Source organism: Mandrillus leucophaeus, unplaced genomic scaffold (assembly GCF_000951045.1).
Source record: "Mandrillus leucophaeus isolate KB7577 unplaced genomic scaffold, Mleu.le_1.0 Scaffold64, whole genome shotgun sequence".
NCBI classification, from domain to species: domain Eukaryota; kingdom Metazoa; phylum Chordata; class Mammalia; order Primates; family Cercopithecidae; genus Mandrillus; species Mandrillus leucophaeus.
Window position 1 is genome coordinate 7523612 of NW_012106919.1, and position 21992 is coordinate 7545603.

At 34.5% G+C, this 21992-nt stretch overlaps 1 protein-coding gene across 1 annotated transcript in view; it reads right to left on the reverse strand.

The window, feature by feature from the left end:
• SPAG17 (sperm associated antigen 17) overlaps nt 1-21992 on the reverse strand; it is a 242530-nt gene that overhangs the window by 113839 nt on the left and 106699 nt on the right. The window contains exons 16-19 of the mRNA XM_012000865.1: nt 17631-17692; nt 16944-17057; nt 9775-9929; nt 892-1070 (exon numbers count right to left, since the gene is read on the reverse strand). Of these exons, the coding sequence (XP_011856255.1) occupies nt 892-1070; nt 9775-9929; nt 16944-17057; nt 17631-17692 (510 nt within the window). The remainder of the gene's footprint in view (nt 1-891; nt 1071-9774; nt 9930-16943; nt 17058-17630; nt 17693-21992) is intronic.

The window sequence follows — 21992 nt, forward strand, 5'->3', positions numbered from 1 at the left end:
GGTTCATCATTAACTTGGTTTTATATGGTTTACTTTAAAATCATGCCAGGTACAAACTCCTTTGGTAATTGATAGAGGTTGCCAAAATTTTGGAAGTTATGTAGCGTTGCTCCTTTATGAGAAATCCCTCTCATTTTGGCTATAATAAATGAATATTATTAACAAGGAGTCCATTTTCTTTGAACAAACAATGAAATATGATTATTTTCTAGATGAATTATCTCATTGTTTCACTTCTTTATCAAGTATCTTTCTAAAAGTCTATTTTACTCTGTCACCGTCTTCCCCTTCTGCCCACAGCCTCAAGGCCACAATAACACAACATAACCACCACAACAACATCATCATCAACAAAGGTATATATTGATCCAATATCCTGTCAAGTACCGGCCACAGGCCTCCAAAAATCTCTTTCCCTATTATCTTTAGATGCCTACTCCCAGTTAGTCTTGGGACCCTTCTGTATGCTGTTCTAAGAAAGATCTTGTTTTAATCTCACTTTTGGATTCTATAATTGTTCAAATAGATATCTATTAACTCTGAATTTACTTCTTATGTTGCCAACAAATCTTAGATAGCTTAATTTACCAATCCTACCAATAAAGGTATTTGGCATTTCTCTAACATGTAACATTTGATCTGCACAACAGATGGAATCTTCCAGATTTGACAAGAAGTGGGGTCAATATAAACAAATATTCTATTATTGCACTCAGGTACAATCCCATTTTTGGAATGCAGCTACTCTATTTACTAGAGAAAGTGAAGAATCACAGGAACTTTTTTGAGTAATTCTTTTTAATGCTGAAATATTCAGAGTCTTGATTAAATTAAGAGATAGAAGAATGTTCTTGAATTTTATTCCACGTGTAAGTTGAACTGGTTACTTACTTTTAGATTTTTTAAGGGAAAAGATTTTGCTAGCAGAAGTAAGTCTGGCATTAGCAGATTTCAATTCCAGCTCAGCTTTGGTCCTGATGATTTCCTCATTCATTTTAGATTCCTGATATATAGCTTCTTCTTTTGTAATCCAATCTTGAATAGATTTTGCAACAAGTTCCAAATAATTCCTAAACAAAACAACAACAAATGTCAATTTACTATGAAAGTCAATAAATACTAAAGATATTGACTGTGTAAATAAACTTTTTGCTCATGTTGCAAATATAATGAGTTTGAATATATCTTAGATGTATTTTGCACAAAATAGTCAAATACAAATATCCCATGAGCATATGAAAAATGCCCTTCATCCACAGTTAAAGACATGTAAATTTAAAAATGAGATCTTTCATCTGACTCACTAGGCTTTGGGTTTAAGAAATAAAAAAAGAAATGAGATCTTTCCACCAAAGTGAAGGATTAACAAGTTTAATAATACCAAGAGGTAATGACAGTTTGAAGAGATGATCACTTTCACCACTGTTGGTTGAAGAATAATATAATGCAATCTCTTTTTCAGGTAATTTTATAGCACATTAGGAACTTTTAAAATTGATGACCAGTTAATACTCACTGGATTAACTAAATCACTATATCTTTGCTATGAAGCTTACTGACCTTATGAATATGCACATCTTAAATACTATTCTCTAACTGTTTGTGTGTTTATGCTTTCATTGGCAATTTGTTGCTTACCAACAGTCATATTTGTTCCCAAATTCATTCACATCATTTATACTGACTAGTGTAATTATTTAAATTAGATGTTATATATACTTATATGAATGTCCAAAGAGAGTTGTTTCTGAGGACATTAGTTTTAAGATTTAGATTTCACAATAAAAATTAGTTATTGTCAAATTATGTGAAAGTGAGGCTTAAAGTTTTGAAAAAAATAAAGCTAGATGGATTATATACTCAGGTTGTTTAATAGTTTTAATTCTTCATCCTTTTTGGAGAAATAAACTATAAATGTAAAATATGAATTATGGGGGTACCCAACATCTTCATTTAGAAGGTAATAGATATCTTAAACTCAACATGTCCCCAAATGAACTCTGGATCTACTCCAACCTGCAGCATCCAAATTCTCTGGCATTTTTAGTTGATGCAAGTCTACACTTCCAGTTAAACAGGTCAAATACCCTGATGTTCTCCTTTATTACTCTTATTTTCTATTTTCTTTTTTTTTTTTGAGACTGAGTCTTGGTCTATCGCCCAGGCCGGAGTGCAGTGGTGCAACCACTCAGTTCACTGCAACCTCCGCCTCCTGGGTTCAAGCAATTCTCCTGCTTCAGCTTCCCAAGTAGCTGGGATTACAGGTGCCCACCACCATGCCCGGCTTCTTATTTTCTTATATTCTTCCAATCTGTCAGGAAATCTAAATTGCTGTGTAAAATTATTTAAAAATATTTAAAAATGTATTTATAATATATTCAAAATATGCTGACTTCTCACTACCCTTACTGGTATTGCCCTGGTCTAAGCCATTACCATCTCTTGCTAGGATTTCTGCAATAGCCTCCAACTGGTTTCTCTGCTCCTACCCCCAAAGTATATTCTCAACATAGCAACTAGGATGATCCTTGTAACTCTTAAGTCAGACCATGTCTTTCCTCTGCTCAGACCTTTTTAATGAGTCTGCATGTCAAATAAAAATCAGAATACTTACAAGTAATCTACACCAAGGAAACATAGACTTATATATACAGCTCAAGCAGTCTTCAAATGAGAGAGCAAAATAAATATTAAGCATGCAATGATTCGGAAAGCTTACCACACATAGATGCTTTCTGAAATATTTACTCACAAACGTAATCCAGTTGCATTAAAAAAATAAATCAGAGAAATAAGACAACATTGGATATAAGTTAACAGGTCAAGAAAAAAAGCAGTACGATTTACAATTAAATGTAACTATGCTATTAATTTGTGATTAGAAACTATTACTTTACAATGAGAAACAATAGTTCTAGACAATTCCAAAATGAGAAGTAGGAATTTGTTGGGGGTAAATGGAATTATGTTAAATTAAAATTTTTTTTTGCAAAATAATATTAATACTCATTAACTCCAGATATGAGATAAAAATATATCAATGTTATTTAAAAGGGTAAGTATAACCTCTAGCAGAATATAAATAGAATGTATAACTTTTTAAAATTCACACACTCAGAATAAACTTAGAATATTCAGTCTAACAAAAGAAAATAGATTAATACTACATAGAAATTTATTTATAAAATTAAATGGTAAGAATAAAACAAAATGCATTACCAATAAAAGTAAAAGTGAATGGATTAAATTCTTTAGCATTTAAAATACTAAAATTTATTTTAAATTATTATTAAAATCCTTTAAAAGACATAGGCTATCAGAGTAAAAAAATGCAAGCTACTATTTATTTACTTATTTTTGACAAGGTCTTGCTCTGTCACCCAGACTGGAGTGCGGTGGTACAATCATGGCTCACAGGTGCCTCAAACTTCTGGGCTTGAGAAATCCTCCCAGCTCACACTCCCAAGTAGCTGGGACCACAGGTGTGCACCACCATACTCAGCTAATTTTTGTATTTTTTTGTAGAGATGGGTTTTGCCATGTTGCCCAGGCTGGTTTCAAACTCCTGTCCTCAAGTGAGCCTCCTGCCTTGGCTTTCCAAAATGCTGGGAATACAGGCATGAGCCACTGGGCTGGCCTCAAAGTGCTATTTAAAAGAGATGTACATACAAACGAAATTATGCAGAAAGATAGAAGTGTGGCAGATGGCAGACTAAGAAGCCAGAAGCCTAGGTCTTTGATGACTTTTAGAGCGGTTGTACTAGCTCTGAAGCACTGCCCAAGTCCAGATTTCTTGCTGCAGGAGAAAAGTAATCCTCTTCTTAGTTTAACCCCGGTAGTCAACTTTACATTAACCTAGTGAAATACAATACCTACCTGATGTATAAAATGACTGGGAAAGTTATACCAACAAATTCTTATATAAAGAAAGACTATCCAAAAATATTAATATCAAACATTATTAAATACAAGGTAGAAAGTATTAAAGGGAACACAGAGGGACATTTTATCAGATTGATAAAAGTCCTCAATTAAGAAGGATTCAAAAATAAATTTGCACACACGTTACACATGTCAAAATAATAGAAAGGGGAGTAAATAAATCCATAATCATAAAAAGATATGAAAACATCCTTCTCATAAACAGACATTAATCATGAGAATACTCTGTTTAATTTTATGCCAATAGACTGGAAAATCTAGATGTCATGCATGATTCCCTAGAGAAATAGAAATTACTCAAATTGATTGAAGAATTAACAAATCTAAATAGAGGATTACTTTCAGAAGAATTGAAAAAGTTACAGACAATTGATCCTTGATCTCTTCATATTACCATTTCTCTCCTTGGGCCATGTCATCTAGCCCCTAGGAAGCCATAAGCTCAAAATGATTTTCCCTGTCAAGTAATGTGAAGGAATTACATTTAAATCTTTAAGCATTTTCAGTTGATTTTTGTGTATACTTTAAGATAGTAATTCATTTTTTGAATTTTAATTTATTTTTAAGTAAACAAAAATTATAAATATTTATAATGTACAGCATGTGGTTTTGAAATATATATACTGTGGAATGGCTAAATTGAATTAATTAACATACATACTATCTTGCAAACTTATTATTTTTTGTAGGGTAAGAACACTTAAAATTAGGAATCCAATCCTAGTGCTATTGTATCACTGTCTACTTCTCTTTTAGTTCTGTTAATATTTGCTTTAGGTTACTTTGCTGTTCAATGCTGTGTACATACATATTTACAACTGGTGTATCTGCTTGGAGAACTGACCTTGTCATTATATAATTATGTAGTCATTATAAGTCTTTCTTTATCTTTTGTAGCAATTTTTGATTTAAAGCCTATTTCATATGATATAAGTGTAGACAACCTTGATCTCTTTTGGTTATTATTTGCATGGAATATGTTTTTCTCTCTCATCACTTTCACCTTATTTGTGCCCTTAAATCTAAAGTGAGTCTCTTGCAGGCAGAGTATAGTTGGATATTGTTTTATTATCCATTCATCCACTCTGAACTGGGAAATTTAATCCATTTAATGTAATTATTAATAAACCGTTGCCATTTAGTTTATTGTTTCCTTTTTTACCCTCATTCTGTGACATAGTATATTACATTTATTGATTTGTATATATTGAACCCTTCTTGCATTCCAGTTACAAATTCCACTTGATTGTGTTGAATAATTTTCAATTTTGTTTTACAGTTCTTTTGTTTCTTTCTTACTCTTTTCCTGTCTTCCTTTTTGACTGGCTGATTTTTTTGCAGTGTGATTGCTTCACTCCTTTCTCTTTCTCTTTCATGTGTTTCTTATAGATTTTTGCTTTGTGGTTACATAAAACACCGTACATGTATAACAGTTCATTTTAAGCTGATAAAACTTGACTTCGATTTTACATAAAAACACACATTTGGAGAAGTTTTTTTTGTCTTTTTCCATTTTTTAGAGATGCGGTCTTGATATCTCATCCAGGTTGGAGTACAACTCCTAGGCTCAAATGATCCTCCAGCCTAAGACTCCCATGTAGCTGCGACTCTCCCCTCCCAACATTTTATGTTATTGACATCACTATTTACATATTTTTGTAATGTGTATCCATTAATGAATCATCACAACTAGTTATTTTAATACATTTGTCTTTTAACTTTTATGTTAGTGTTAAATGTGATTTATGAACCACCATTACAATATTAAAGTATCCTGAATTTGACTATATACTTACCTTTACCTGTAAGTTTTATGCTTTTATAAGTTTTCACATTGCTATTTAGTGTTTTTCATTTCAACTTGACAGCTCCCTTTGAGTATTTATTGAAGGGCAGGTCTGGTGGTGATGAACTCCCTCAGCTTTTGTTTGGGAAAGACTATCTCTCCTTCATTTCTGAAGGCTACATTTGCTGGGTACAATATTCTCAGTTGTGTTATAAATGCATTCCTTTGGTCACATTTATATTTCCTGAATTCGTCATGTTCCTTGAAGTTTTCTGTTGCTGTCTTTGCAGTTTAAGAAGCAGTTCTCTCCTCCAGTCTTTACTGGCTAGATTTGGTATATAAAAAGGTGTTCAACACTAATCATCAAGGACATGCAGATCAAAATGACAATTAGATATCATTTCACTTATACTGGGATGGTTATTATAAACAAAACAAAATAAAACAAAAGATATCAAGCATTGGAAAGGATGTGGAGAAACTGGAACCCTTATATATGGTTGGAGGGAATGTAGAAAGGTGCAGCCACTATGGAAAATAGCATAGAGGTTTCTCAAAAAGTAAAAATAGAACAACCATATAATCCATCAATCCCTCTTTTGAGTATGTATACAAAAAAATAAAGATCAGCATCTTGAAGAATTAGCTGGACCCCCATCTTCATTGCAATGTTTTACACAGTAGACAAGATAAAAAAACAACCTCAGTGTCTGATGATGGATTTAAATATGTGGTATATATGATGGAATAGCATTCAGCCTTAAAAAAGAAGGAAATCCTGCCATTTGTAACATGTATAAACCTAGAGGAATGACAAATACCGGCTGATTCCACTTATACAGGTTATCTAAAATAGTCAAATTCATAGAAGTAGAGAATAGAATAGTGGTTTACAGTGGCTGGTGTGGGTGTAGGGAATTGTTTTTCAAATATCATTAATAATATGGTATTGTGCACTTGAAGATACGTTAAAAGAAGGGATCATGTGTTCAATGTTTTTAAAAAACAACACCACAAATGAACATGAGGACGCTTTTTAACATAATGGGTATGTTTAGTACCTTGGTTGTGGTAACGGTATCATGGGTATATGCATATGTTCAACCTCTCAAGATGTGTAAATTAAATGTGTACAATTTTATGTATATCAATTATACCTCAATAAAGCTAAAAAATACTTATCACAATTTCTAAAGAATGAATCAAACAACATAGCATGTAATTGTCACTAGTGAAAATAAACAAAATGGAACTCAAAGTAAAGAAACTGAAAAAGAGAACATAAAAGGACAAAATTAGGTGATTGAAATCAATCTAAAAATAAGTACTAAATTCTCAACCAAGAGGCAAATATTGTCAGACTAAATTTTTTAAAAAATCCCAACTACACATATTTTACAAGTTATATATGGGCAGAAAGGATATGCTAGATATAATATTAAAGAAAAAGGTTTGTATAACTTATCAATGTCAGATAAAATATATCTGATAAAATCTATACAGATATATTAATGTCAAACATATCAACATTGTTATCAGACAAAATAAACCTGAAATCAAATGGTAGTCCTAGAAATAAAGAGGAACATTGCATAAGGATAAAAGGTTCATCAGGAAGATATAACAATTCTAATACTGTATTTGTTTAATAATATAACCTCAATATGCATGAAACCAAAAACTGATATAATTATAATGAAAAACTGACAAATTCATCATAATACTGTGGTTTTTTAAAAAAAGTTTTTTTCTCGTTAATTAATGGAATTTTCGAACAAGTCCTCAAAAATCCAAAAGATTGTAGAAGATTTAAAAAATACATCCCTACAGTCAGAAATTAGAGAATATTCCTTCCTGTCATACAAACTTTAAGCATTAAAAAACTGACTACATATTAAACAACAGAGCAAGTATCAACAAATTTCATAGCCTCAGTATTCCATAGAACATGTTACCTGACCACTATATCTTAAAACTATAAACTGTTAACAAAAATGTAACACATAGCCAAGTGTTTAAAACGAAAACTCACATTTCTGTGTAATTAATGGGTCAAGTAAGCAAGGATAATGGAAATTAGAAATGAAAGATAATAAAAATACTGTCAGATACTTTGAGGTGTTGCTAGGGACAGATTTTGCCTTAAATGCTAATGATCAAAAAGCCAACCAAAACTAACAAAAAACAACTCGAAATCACAAGATAAGATTTTAATTTAAGAAGTTAAAGAACATCAGAATAATCCAAGGAAATTAAAGAGGAGAAATAAACAAGATGATGGCAAAATCAAATAAAATAAAAGGAGAAAGAATCAGAAAGCAAGAACAGATTTCTTAAAAATATTAGCAAGACTGGCAAACCTTTGGCAAGTTTGATCCAGAAAAATATAGAGAAATCGTACATTAAAAATGTTAAGAACAAAAAAGAATATAGACACATGTAACACACGTTTAAAAGGTAAGAGAATATTTTAATCAACTTTATGTCAATACTTTTGAAAACAGGTATAATGGTCAAATATCTGGAAAAATATAAATTATAAACTTAACTAAAATTAAATCGAAAACCTGAAGAGTCTGATAATCATGATAGAAGTCGTGTCAGTAATCAAACATCTTCCCTGGGCCATATGTTTTTATCTGCAAACTCTACCAAATGCCAAAGGAACATATATCTTAATTTTCCACGAACTATTTCAGAAAATTAAAAAATAGAAATAAAAAGGGAGAACATTTTCCAGTTAATTTATGAGGTTAATACAATCTCAATACCAAAACCAAATAGGAATATTTAAAGCAAGGAAAAATTATAGCTGAATCTTGCCCATGAATACACATGAATACACATATTCTAAACAATATATTAGCAAACAAATGTGGCAATTATAAAGAGGGTAACATAATGGACAAATTTGGCTTACTACAGGAATACAAGTTTGGTTCAACGCTAGAATGTCTGTTAATGAAATCAGTACTTTCATAGATTAAAGAAAAAAATATAAACACCTAAATTGATCCAGAAAAAATCATCTTATTGATATGACTTAATGACCATCTATGACTGAGAACTCATAGCACACTAGAAATAGTTTTTTTTTAACTTAATAAGGAATATTTATGTAAATCCTAGAGCAAAAAAAAAAAAACCAAAACCATTTAATTGTTGAATATTCAAAACATTGCCTTTAAAATTTGGAATAAGACAAGGATTTCTCCTCAAAATTAAATTGGAGATCCTAGCCAGTAAATAAGGCAAAGGTATAAAATGTTTAATTATTGTTAATGAAAAACAAAACAATGACAAACACAACTTAACTGTTCAAGGTGTTATATTAGTATACCTACCATATTCCTTTCATAAAATGACTTTAAAATGTGTGTGTGCCCACATACAGCATATTCCCCCAATTATTATGTAAGTCCATTCTGTAAATCTTTCTGTATTCTTTGAAACAAAAAATAGCTATACAAATAATACTGAAAATACATTAACCAGTATTGAAATAACAATGAAATATCATCATACTTAATGAGAAGAGAGAACAAAGTTTTAAGACAACAAGGAAATAACTAAGGAGCTGGAAAGAAAAAAAAATCACTGACTCCTAGGCTCTCAGTTTGCTGGAAACCTGACTGCTCTGTTGGTATATTACTCAGCTGACCTATTTTTGAATCTTCCCCAGATAAAATAGAGTTAAAAAAACCAACACGCAGAATGTCATGTTTTATAGTTCCTACTTGAAATCTTTTGGAGACAGTTTTACTGGAATCGAAATGAATCAAATGCAATTTAACAACATCCTCACTGGATTCCATGAGGGCAAGAATGATACCTGTTTTCTTTAGTGGTAGAGCTCCAATGCCTATACAGTGCCCAGCACATGCTGACATTCAATTTAGTGAGCTGAATTGAATCTATAGTACTACACAAATGTTTTCATCGAGCTGAACCCCCTAGCTTAGGCTAAGAAACTAACACCTAAGTAACTAAGTAACTGGCAAGCTAACTAAACCCAACTAATTAACAAAACTTTCTAAATTTGTTACCTGAATCCAACATTGGAGTGAAGAGCAATGTTCCAATATTCACAATGCAAACGTTGTCTATTCATTGGATTGTGAAAGACTAAAAGTAAACAGTTGTCTTGGGTGTGGTAGTAAGAATCAACACACCTATATTGCTTATGGGCTTCTTGAAGGACCTGAAAATAAAAATAATTGCATTGTAGAATCTTTTTTATTTTCCCAAAGAGAAAGGTCTCCTACTAGGGCATTTCTCTACTCCCTTTTTCTTCCTACATTTACCTCCGCATTGTTAGTCAAGTTGAAATTCCCAGAGGATTCTTTTCTAGCTACTAGAAGGTGAGAGCATGAATGGTAGATGGCTTGGGAAGCATTTCAGCAACACTTTAGAAAAACAAATACTAGGCATCAGGCAGAGAGGCATTTGCTACAAGTGTTCTTCATTAAGGTTGGTAGGTAATAATTAAGCACAGCAGTCATTTATCTAGCATTTTCCATGCCTTGATATAGGTCATCTCATTTTATCATCATTAAAAACTCCAGATAAATAGATGCTATGAATTAAATTGTGTTCACCATCCTTATGTATATGTTGAAGCCTTAACTGCTAGTGTGATGGTATTTGGAGATGGGGCTGTGGGGAGGTAATGAGGTTTGGATGGGGTCATAAGACTAGGGCCCTGAAGATAAGATTAGTGCCCTTATAAGAAGAGGCAGCAGAGAACTTGTTCTCCCTCCCTCTTTCCCTTCTCCATCCCCGCTCCTTCTTACTCTCTGCCATGTGAGGACATAATGCAAAGGCACAAGCCAGGAAGGGAGTGCTCAACAAAACCCAACTATGCCAGCACCCAGACCTCAGACTTACAGCCTCCAAAACTGTGAGAAAATTCTGTTGTTCACGCCACTCAGGCATGGCATTTTGGCATGGCAGCCCAAGCGGACTAAAATTATTATGATTATTGTTCCCATATCAAAATTAGAATTCTCATTTTTTCAGCATAAATTGGGGCTAAGAGAGAATAAGGGACTTGTCTAAGAACACCGTGTGTTATGGTGCCAAGGCTCATCCCTGTTTTCCAACTCTCAATTTTACCATGTTGCATTCTCTCCACTATACCACGCCGTGTTAGATGAAGTGAAGTGAGTGGTCTTTCTGACACATACCATTTCTACCTGCCTTCCACCTCTGGCCCTTTCTAAAAATACCATCCTCAGCATGCACTGCAGTGGCAGCCACCAATAGAGAGGCACTGTGGGCAGCTGCTTATCCTGTTTCCTTTGCCAATCAACAATAAGGAAACTGTCAATAAGAAAAACAAATTAGACAGCTGTGAGCTTTTGTTTTCATTTTCAGTATCGATTTGCTGAGGCAGCTTTTGGTTTTCAATTGTTTGCATGATCTGAAGGCATGGAATAATATGTTAGAAAAGGGCTGCTTTAATTTTGCTTTCAATTCTACATTGGTAGCATAATCAAAACAATACATTTGCTTCCCCAATTTAGTCCCCTGAATGAGTATCTTTATGGAGTGGCACTTTTACATCTGTTCCCTCAGAGCCAACATAAGAAACATACATGTGGTGAATATCTTTGCATTTTAAAATATTGCTATGTAGGGTATCATCTAGTACTTATTGATGTTTTTTTGAAAAGCAAATTCTGCTCAGACTATAAACCCAAAAAACCATTGCATTTATGATGAATATCTATCCTTCCTTCTTTTAGATAGTAAGAGCTTTGAAATCTTTGAGTTTTCATATTTGCTTTGGGGTGCTAAAAATATAGCACTAAGTTTCTCAGAACTATAGCTGCTCTCAATCAATATGTAAAGTTTTCATATCTTATTTTCTCCTTTTTTACTAATTTGTGCTTGTCTTTTATTCTGTATTAATATTATTGGTTACATTAGTTTATTTAGTTAAGCTTTTCATTAAAAATGAGTACTATTGTGTGGCAGGCACTGTGCAGGTACTAGGAAAACAAAAATAAACAAAATAGATAAGATTTTTCTCTAAAATATGATTAAGATCTTTTTTGTTGTTAATTAGAGATGGGACCTTGCTATGTTGCCCAGGCTGGCCCCTAAAGCCTAGCCTCAAGTGATCCTCCTGTCTCAGCCTCCTGAATAGTTGGGACTACAGACCTGTGGCTTTATAGATTATTTTGAAAGAGGTGTGTCCAAAAAGATGAAATTAATGGAATATCTTATATATGGAGAATGGATTAGAGCAGGGCAAGAGTGGAAGCAGGTAATCAGGAGGATATTGTGGTGGAATGAGAGGGCGGCAGTCATATAAAAGTAGGCTGGGCGTGGTGGCTCACATCTGTAATCCCAGCACTTTGAGAGGCCAAGGAGGGTGAATCACGGGGTCAGGAGATTGAGACCATCCTTGCCAACATGGTGAAATCCTGTCTCTACTAAAAATACAAAAATTAGCCGGACGTGGTGGCATGTACCTGTAGTCCCAGCTACTCAGGAGGCTGAGGCAGGATAATCGCTTGAACCCGGGAGGCGGAGGTTGCAGTGAGCTGAGATCACACCACTGCACTCCAGCCTGAGCGGCAGAGCGAGACTCTGTCTCAAAAAAAAAAAAAAAAAAAAAAGGTAGTGGTAGCTGTGTTGCAGAAGAGCTTGAAGATATATTTGGAGGTGTACCCCTTAAACACTGATGATGGATTAGGTATCAGGGACAAAGGAAAGGTTGGAACAAAGGATGATTCTGGCTTTTTGCTTGAGCACTTGAATGATGGTGACCTTTTCTGATACGGACAAAGGAAGAAATGCTTAGGTGGGAAAAATATGAGTGTCATGTGGGATACTAAATTTGAGATGGATACTAAATTTGATCAGAAAGTCAGGTAGAATTTTGAGTAAGGTATAATAATGTGAATCTCTAGAGGGAGGTAATTTAAAAGACAAAAACTTAGGCATCTGTCAGCATTAGATAGTATATAACAGATGAGATCATCAAAGGAGGGTATTTACAGAGGCGAGAAGATGTTCTAGGGCTTCCTGGAGGCTCCAGAGCCTTGAGGCACTTCCATATTAGATGCTGGGTAAAGGAGGAGAAGTCAACAAAATTCCAAATACAACACTGAGGAAACCAAGAGTGCAGAGTGTTTCATAGGAGAGGTGATAAGCTCTGCAATGCTGTTAAAAGGTCAGGGAAGATGAAGAAAGTTAAGTGTCTATTAGATTTAGCAAAACAAAGATTATTGATTACCTTGAAAAGTGCAGTTTCATCGAGCGGTAAGGACAGAGAAAAACTGAAATAGAATAAAGTCTGAAATAAACTTTCGGTTACAGGGAGAAGATTGAGCATTTGCACTCCCTAACACCTCATTAAAAGAACAGTAAAATTTTGTTTGTTTTTTTAATGTCATAAAGTTAAAGGTCAACTTCAACTTGTTGAAGGAGAGGAGACAAAGGCACCAGAATTTTAGAAACTGGAAAGCAAAAGGATAAGGGCTAACTGACTTAGCAGAATGCAGAAAGCCAAGTCTTGAGATTAATTTTAGGAGAGACCAGAGGCAACCCCATTTGTGTGCAGAAATATAGAAAGTCTCAGGATATGGAAATACTAGTTAACTCTGCAAATGGGGTGAAAGTGGCACTGAAAATAGGAAGATTAGTTTAAAGTCTTTTTAAGAAGCCGTTAGGCCCCTGGATCCCATTAAAATTCTGAGCAACTAGGCTATTGCCTATCTCCCACTTCAGCAAAGGGGAAGAGGATAACTACAGATGCTAGATCAATGGGTTCTGAGAACAGTGGAACCAAGACACACTGACAGAGAAGTACATGCCAGAAAAAAAGGGAATTGTGAAAAAGCCTAAATCAGCACCGCTCAATAGAAATATAAAATGAGCCACAAATGTGAGCCACATGTGCAATTCTAAATTTTACAGTAGCCACATTTTAAAAAGTAAAAAGAAACAAGTCAAATAAATGTTAATGATATATTTTATTTAATCTGACAGATAAAATTATAATTTCAACATATAAACAGTGCAAAAGTAATTAATGCCACCTTTTTAAAGTCTTGGAAATTGAGTGTGTATAGCACTTATATAGTGTACAGCACAGTTATTGCACATCTCGGTTTGGACTAGATTCATTTCAAGTACTCAGATGTTACATGTGACTAGTGGCTACCACATTGGATAATGCAGATCTAGATAATAAATGTCAGAAGCTTAATACCCTTCCCCCATTACCTAGCTTTCAAAACACTGACAGGAAGGCTTATGTCTTTCAGACAGAAAATTAGACTTCTTTTTTTCATGGAGAATTTAAATGGCCCAAGGAAACAGACCTCACATACCAACGATGGTGAGTCTCCTACAGAAATCTCCCAGCCAAATCACCCAACAATGAACTCACTTATTGACAGCTTCCCACCCCACCTCATATAGCACTTCCTATCATATTTTTATTGTTTCATTATTAATATGAGCAAAGAGGACAATATTATATATTACCTTCTAACATGAAAAATGAAGACCAAACAAAAAAGACAAAAAAAGAGAAAAGAAACTTGGAGGAAAAAGAGATAATTCACGGAGAAGACAACTTCAGAGGACTTTAATATCCTCATAGAGATAAGAGAATGTATTATATCAGAAATGCAATGGCTCATGCCTGTAATGCCAGCACTTTGGGAGGCCAAGGTGGGTGGATCACCTGAGGTCAGGAGTTCAAGACCAGCCTGGCCAACATGGTGAAACCCCAACTCTACTAAAAATACAAAAATCAGCCAGGTGTGGCGGCAAGTGCCTATAATCCCAGCTACTTGGAAGGTTGAGACAGGAGAAGCACTTGAACCTGGAAGGCGGAGGTTGCACTGAGCCAAGATTGTGCCACTCCAGGCTGGGCGACAGAGCAAGACACCATCTCAAAAAAAAAAAAAGAAGTGAAACGATCCTTTAAAAAGGTAATTTGGAATTATAAATATAACTTTAGGAATTAGAATGATAATAACTAATAACAGGAATAAAAGGCTCAATATAAGACCTGAATGGAAATTGAGCAAAGCCAAAAGATAAATTGATGGAAACTAAAAGAAAAAAGAAAGGGAAATTGCGAGTTCAGTCTAGGAGGTCCAACACCAGAGTAATAAGATTTCCAGAAAAAAACGGACAGAGAAAATGGAGAGGAGAGATTATTGAAGAAATGATTATAGAAAATTTCCCAAAATATAAATACAGGAATTTCTGGATTGCCAGAACAATACATAGAAACAGAACCACACTAAGGCATATCAACAGGAAATCAAGAGCACTGGAACAAACAGAAGATCTTAAAATCTTCCAGAGAGAGGATCAAAACACACTCAAACAACTGATTAGGAATCAGAATTGTATTTATTTATTTATTTTTCTAAGGACAATCTGGGAAGTCAGAACACTGTCAAAGAATGTCTTTAAAGTCTTGAGAAAAAATGCTTTTTAATTTAGCATTTACTGCAAAGCCTGACTGCCAGTCAATATAAAGATAGAATTAAGCTGTTTTCAAATATTGAATGACTCAAAAATTTACATCCCGTCTATCTTAATTAAGGAAGCTACTGGAAGAGATGATCCTCCACAAAAAAAAAAAAAAAAAAAAAAAAAAAAAAAAAAAGTGTAACCGGAGAGGGAACACATGGGATGAAGGAAACAGGCATCTAACTGGAAAGGAAGGGGATGGGTATGGCCCAGATGATGGTAAATGGAGGCCCAGGACCACAGCTATGCAGCAAGTTTAGGGAATATGGGAGAGATATCACTAATACAATAAAACTGTTAGAATATCTAAAGTTAGAATAACAGAATATCTGTTATGTTTGAATGTATTGAGAGACTTACTCAGTAGTAGAGAATTTGGGGATGAGTTAATAATAAATACATAGTAAACTAAACAAATAGAAAAAGAGGCAATTATTAACTGCAGAGAAAATAAAAATGCTACCGATAAAGGAAATATAATTACAGAATACTACACAGTTCAGCTGTGAATAGCACTTACATAACTGAAATAAAGTGAATTTTGAATACTGATCTAACCAAAACTTATGATATTGTTAACAGTATCAGAGAAAGGAGAAGTGCTAATATGAATGCGGGGGTGGGTGAGCCTGTACCTGTACATGCAGGTATGTGTTGGATGGGGGTGGGCAAAGCTGTGTTCTCAAGAGGGAATCGATTGATAATGATGTCACAAAACTAAAACTAAACAAAATATACTTGCTATTTAGAGATCACTGAGTAAAGTAACAAAAGAAAGGGGTAAATGTGCTGAAGATTTTTGCCTCTGAGAATTGAGGCTTGGTGGAGTGGGGTGGGTATGGGGGAAGGAGGCTGTTTTTCATAATAAAACTTTGTAGAACTTTCTGGCTTAAAAAACATGTGGTAAAACTTTGACAAAAATAAAAATCAAATTAAAAAGACAAAACCAAAAGAGGACAGGTTTTTGTGTAAAAGCTAAAAACAGCAAAAGGATTTAGGTTTGGGATTACTTGTTATTTTGCAGAGTGGTTAAGAATACAAGTTCCAGGACCAGATTTCCTGGATTTATATCTTGCTTCTCACTTAACTGCCACGTTACCTTGGAAAAAAGTCACTACTGGTCAAGGTGCCTCAGTTTCTTACTGCTTACATAGTTCCTACTTCATAGGGTTATTGTGAGGGTTAAATGCGCTAATAATACATATTAATCAGTGCCTGGCACATGGTTAGTGCTCAATGAATGTTAGCTATCACAGATTCCATTGAACTGTTAATCAAAACAGAAAATACTGTGAAATATAGTGAAACTGAGTAGAATGGATAAACAATATGGAAAAAAAACAGGGTTTTTCCCAATAAAACCTTACTTTTTTTAAGAAAATATATTCAGCAGCAAAAAAAGTGTATATATATGTGTGTGTGTATATATATATATATATAAAAATATATATGCAGCAGTCTTGTATATTTCTTTTCTTAAAATATTTTATAAAAGCATTCTTTCGTAAAGTGTATTTTAAACTATTTTAGAGAGTCCCTGGGAATGCATAGCTCAAGCTGGAAGTAAATTTATTTTATAGCTGAAGTAAAGGAGAATATTGATCTGAACTAGATTTGAGAGAATGACCTGGAGGTGAACTGTTCTAAATCACAACAGACTCTCCAGACCTATCTGACCGTCTCCTAGAGAATCGCAGTCCATAAATACCTGAAGCAGTACTTTCGGTTTAAAATGTTCAGTAAAACTCCAGTCCATTAGACTGCGCTGCTGTGTTTTCTTTATGTCCTCTAAATCTGCTTCCACCATCATCTTCTTGGATTTCTAAAATATCATAGGAACACAATTTCAGCTTTAATTTGTTTAAGTCCAAATGGAGCCCTCTTGGGCTCCGTCAACTAACCAGCATGTACTCCATCTAATTGGGGAAATCTGCATATGTATAAATCCATATGGCAACATTTTAGGAGAGCTGCTGCCAAAAAGAGTATGGCTTTGACTTTTTTTTTTTTATGGGCAACATAATCTAAATATTTTTATTGTTAGGTTATACTCTTCTGAGTCCTGTTAGCAATTACAGGCAGGTTTTCTGAACTCTCTTCAAGACAACGTTAGCTCTACATGGCTGTATGGTGAGCAGGTGTTTGTGAGGTTGCCAAGCCACACTGTCTAGAGAGGAGCATAGAGCTGGGAAGTTATGTGCAAGCCGCCTAGCAAAATTAACTCCTTTCTCTCCAGTTAGAGCTGCTCTGGGGATGTCCGAATAATTCCTCTTTTCTAACCTCAGTATTCTCCTTCTAAGTATCTTCTTTTTCCTTTTTCAGTGTTTCTCACTCCAAATCATGGTTTTGCTCAGATCATCCTATCATCTACATTTTTAGAAAAACAATTCCTTACCTTTTCATGAGAATCAGCCTTTGCGACTGCATCATCTTTGATCTCATTGTTTGTGGTCTGCTCTGCAAATCAAAGACACCAACATCCAGTTGTATTCTGGCTTTGTTCTTGCCCTGCTGGTTAATGCTGTGCTTTTTGTTGCCCATATGATCTATGTTTCTGTGCTGAAAAGGCAATGCCTGAAAGGCATGTTTTGTGCCTCCAGAAAGGTGTTTGTGTCCATAATTCTAAATCTGTGCCTACCTAGAAAAACTATACTAAGCTCTTTGAAAAGAACCTAGCTTCTTGTGTGATCTATCTTAAATCATACCAGATATTCTGCTTTCAGACTGTATCCTTCACTTCTAACAATATATCTTTACCTTTAAAAGTTGTAAATATTTACTGATGAAATCAACTTCTTAGTACACATGATTTGTCTTCTTGTGCTGGTGACTATCACAAAGCCTTTTTAAATTTCCGTGGATCTTGTGGATGACAGACTAGGGTGGGGGCAGGCCATGCGTGCAAAGAGGCACTGGCAGATAAATGCACTTCCTATTGGAAAATGATACGCTTTCACCATTCTGCAGAGTTTCCCTTCCATTCATTAATCATTTATTAATTTAAAAATGAAAATGAGCATCTGCTAATTTACACATGAAGCTTAACAAAAGTTAAATAAATATATGAAGTAGTAGCTGGACTCCATGGACCAATACAAGTCATGCACACTATGGACCAATATGAGTCATGCACACTAGCTTTCCTTGTGACCACAGAGTACGCTTATATGACGACTGGGATGGCGGTATCATCCTTGGCTATGAAGCAAACAGCCATGTGCATGAACAAGGAAGGAATACATTCATATTGTTGATTTCTGCATCACCAGAAGGAAGAGTTCCATGATAAGTAAGTTTAGTATAGATTCATGAACATCTCACTATGAATGTCTTAGAATTTGAAATTTGCTCTTGTTATTGTGAATCTCTAATCGAGAAATGGATAATGTATATAGCATTTTTTTGATCACAGAAAGAGTATGTGTGTGTAGGAGGTGGAATCTGTGGGAATATACTTTGATGTTGCTGAACAACTGAACAGCCCTGACTTCTTATCACCCTTAGAATAAATGAAGATTACGTCTGACAAAGTTGTACAGGAAATGGCCCTGGCCTAACTCTTCAAGCATAACTCTTTGACTCCCTTGCTTATTCTACTACAGATACACTGGCCTGCTTGCTGTGCCTTCAGGGTCTTGCACTTGCTTTCCCTCTGGCATGCTTTGGCCTTAGATGTTTACCTTTTTCAGACCCTGACTTCATTCATATTGCTCGAGTATCACCTTGTCAAGAGCCTTCTGCCTCATCTTCTGCTTTTTTTTTTTTTTTTTTATCATAGCATGTACCTATGCCTAATGCTACTTACTTGTTTATGGTCTGTCTCTCCACCTCATGTGTAAATTCCTGGAGAATAGAAACTTCATCTTATTATTATTATTATTATTATTTTTACTGTACCCTGAGCACCCAGCACCTGGCAGGAACTCAGTAAATATTTCCTTTTGATTGAATGAGAGGAATCTACATCATATATCAAAGGTGGAAATGAACCTAAAGCCATATAGAGAAATTAGAAGTGTGGAAAAAAACCTACAACAAAGTCTTATTCTGTGGCAAGCATAAGACAACATTTTATTATGCGGCAAAGAGTACCATATTTGGGCTTCAAGAGGGAGAAGTTGATTGTGCCTATGAAGGACAGGTCAGTGTTGTTCTTTCTTTCAGGAGCACAGCTACTTACATTTTTGCTACTAGTTCCATCTTGCCTTTGCCTGGTGAAGGTGACAGCGTGAACGTTCCATTTTGATTTAGGGGAAAACCATACAGCCAATTCAGTTCAGCATTTATATAAACACATCCACTGAAGAGAAAACTCAAGCCAACTATAACTCTAAATAGACCATGATGTCCCATGTGTCCTTGAAGCAACTGATATGAAATCTGTGGATAAAAATTATTCTATTCTGTGGTCTGCCAGATTTCCGGGAGATTTGATATTCCCTCCTATTGGATCCAGCAGAAAAAGTCTCCAGTTTAGAAAATCTGTTCTAAAAATTATGCATCAGTTATTTTATCAAAGGAAAGAACATTCTAAAAGTAATCTGAATTATTTATTTAATAGTAGAGTAAAAATCTTTTTTTTTTCTTTTTCTGATTTTTGCTTTCAACCACATAATCCTTTGACAGTGTGATTCAGTAGTTTTTGACACATCTGGAAATGGATGCTTTCTCATCCCTTTGAAAAACAGCTTTCCTAATCTGTTTTACTTTAGAGATAACAAGATCCCTCTGCAAAGCAGTTACTTTATTAAAAAAACACCCAACAAGCATAAAGGGCACATCTAAACCTATAGACTCGCGGTTATCAACTCTCAGGTTTTTCATAAATATCCACTAGGCCCTGTCAAGTTCAAAAATAGTCTCAGATGGAAATCCAGTATTTGGTTAAGAAAAGCACAAATATCCAGCCCTTTATGTCCAGGAACAGGCTTTTATATGTATTTGATGCTAAAATGGTTGTGCAGGAAATACGTGAATGATTTTTGCCTTGTTTAAAGAGAATTAAAGTTGGCCGCTTTGAAGTAAGTATGATTCAGAGTTAGGGAAAGAAATGTAAAATCAACAACAACAAAGTCCCATAGTCACAACAGCTACAGTGCGACACCAAGCCCAGATGCCCTCCCGCTTTCAAATGGAATGGCTCCTGGAAGTAGGTCAAAATGCACAGCGGAGAAACATGTATGGCCCTGAGATCCACCCTCCAGATTGCGTGGCCTCTAGGATACACTGTCCGCTATAGCATTTTCAACCCCTGAGAATTTAGGAAGTTACTATTAATATAAGAATCTACTTTCTTCCAGAGTCCAGCACACCAATTTATGTAGTTTGACCACCAGGTGGCAAAAGTTGCCTGAGGAAAACTATCCAGCTGCTTTAAAGAAAAAAAATGAAACAAAACAAAGAAAACATCTTGGGCCTTACACCTCTCCTGGCTTATTCTGACTCTATATTAACCCAGAGTGACTTCCCTGTCATTCATTTGTAGTCCCATAGGATACACTATTGCCATTAGAACTCAGGTTAACTTATTGGCTTACATTTTTTGAGAGGTAGGCTAATAGGTAATGGTACTTAGGACAAAGAAATAGGGAATCCACCCTGGTTAGAAAGAAGGAAAACCCAAAGGCAACAAAATCAGCATAAAAATCAGCATGAATGAGACTAGGAGCATGGCTAAATCATTAGCTGCATCACCAGAAATTTCTGGAACCCAGGAAGCTGCAAGACACAGTGGAGGAAGCACTGGTTCGAAGTTAGCACTTTGTTCAATCCTGACTTTCTACTTGTATGTAGTTGAACAAATTATTTAACCTTTCTAAGTCTTGGTTTCCTCATCTGTAGAATTGGGATAATAGCATCTTTGTCATAGGCTGATGTTTATGTAAGTATTAGTTAATGTACTTGAGATGTAGCAGAGCAATATTAAATAAACGTTATTTTCTTCCCTCTTCCATTCACCCTAATTCCCTCCTCTACCAAATCTATTCCATTGATTACTTCCTTTTCGACCCACCTCTAGATAAATGAAAAGGGTAAGATGACCATTAGTCAATAATAACTTAACACTTATTCTCTCATGTTATCACTTTTTAAAATTTATTTTTACTTTTTTTATTCAATTTTGGCCCATAACCACTTTTTTTTTAAATGCTTTTAAAATTATGAAATATAACACACAAAGAAAAGTGCATGAAACACAAATGTTTAATACAAGGAATAATTATAACAGTAAAGTCTCAGCACTCCAGACATCTTATGTGTATCATTTAACAAGTACAGCCTCCTTATTAAATTCATATTAATTCCAATTTTTTTGTGTATTGCTTTGAGTTTTCTACATACACAGTATTTACAAATAATGATGGTTTTATTTTTTCCTTTTCAAACCTTATGCTTTTATCTAAAAGAGAAAAAGTCTTGCTTGTTGGCATACACCTCTGATGCAATATTGAATACAAGTGTTTATAGTGGACATTCTCCTGATTTTAAAGGGAATTACTTCTTTTCACCTCGATATATAAGATTTGTCATAGTAATATAAAAAATAATGTTTATATGATTGAGGAATGTTTCTTCTCTTGCTAGTTTAATAGGATTTGTTTCATAAATTGCTACAGAATTATACATGCTGTTTCTGCTCTTTTGAGATGATTATATGACTTTTCTCACTAATGTGTTAATTGATAAGTTATATTGATTCTACAATATATATATTTTCCTTCTGTCCATGTTATAAATGCAACCTGTTTGTGATATA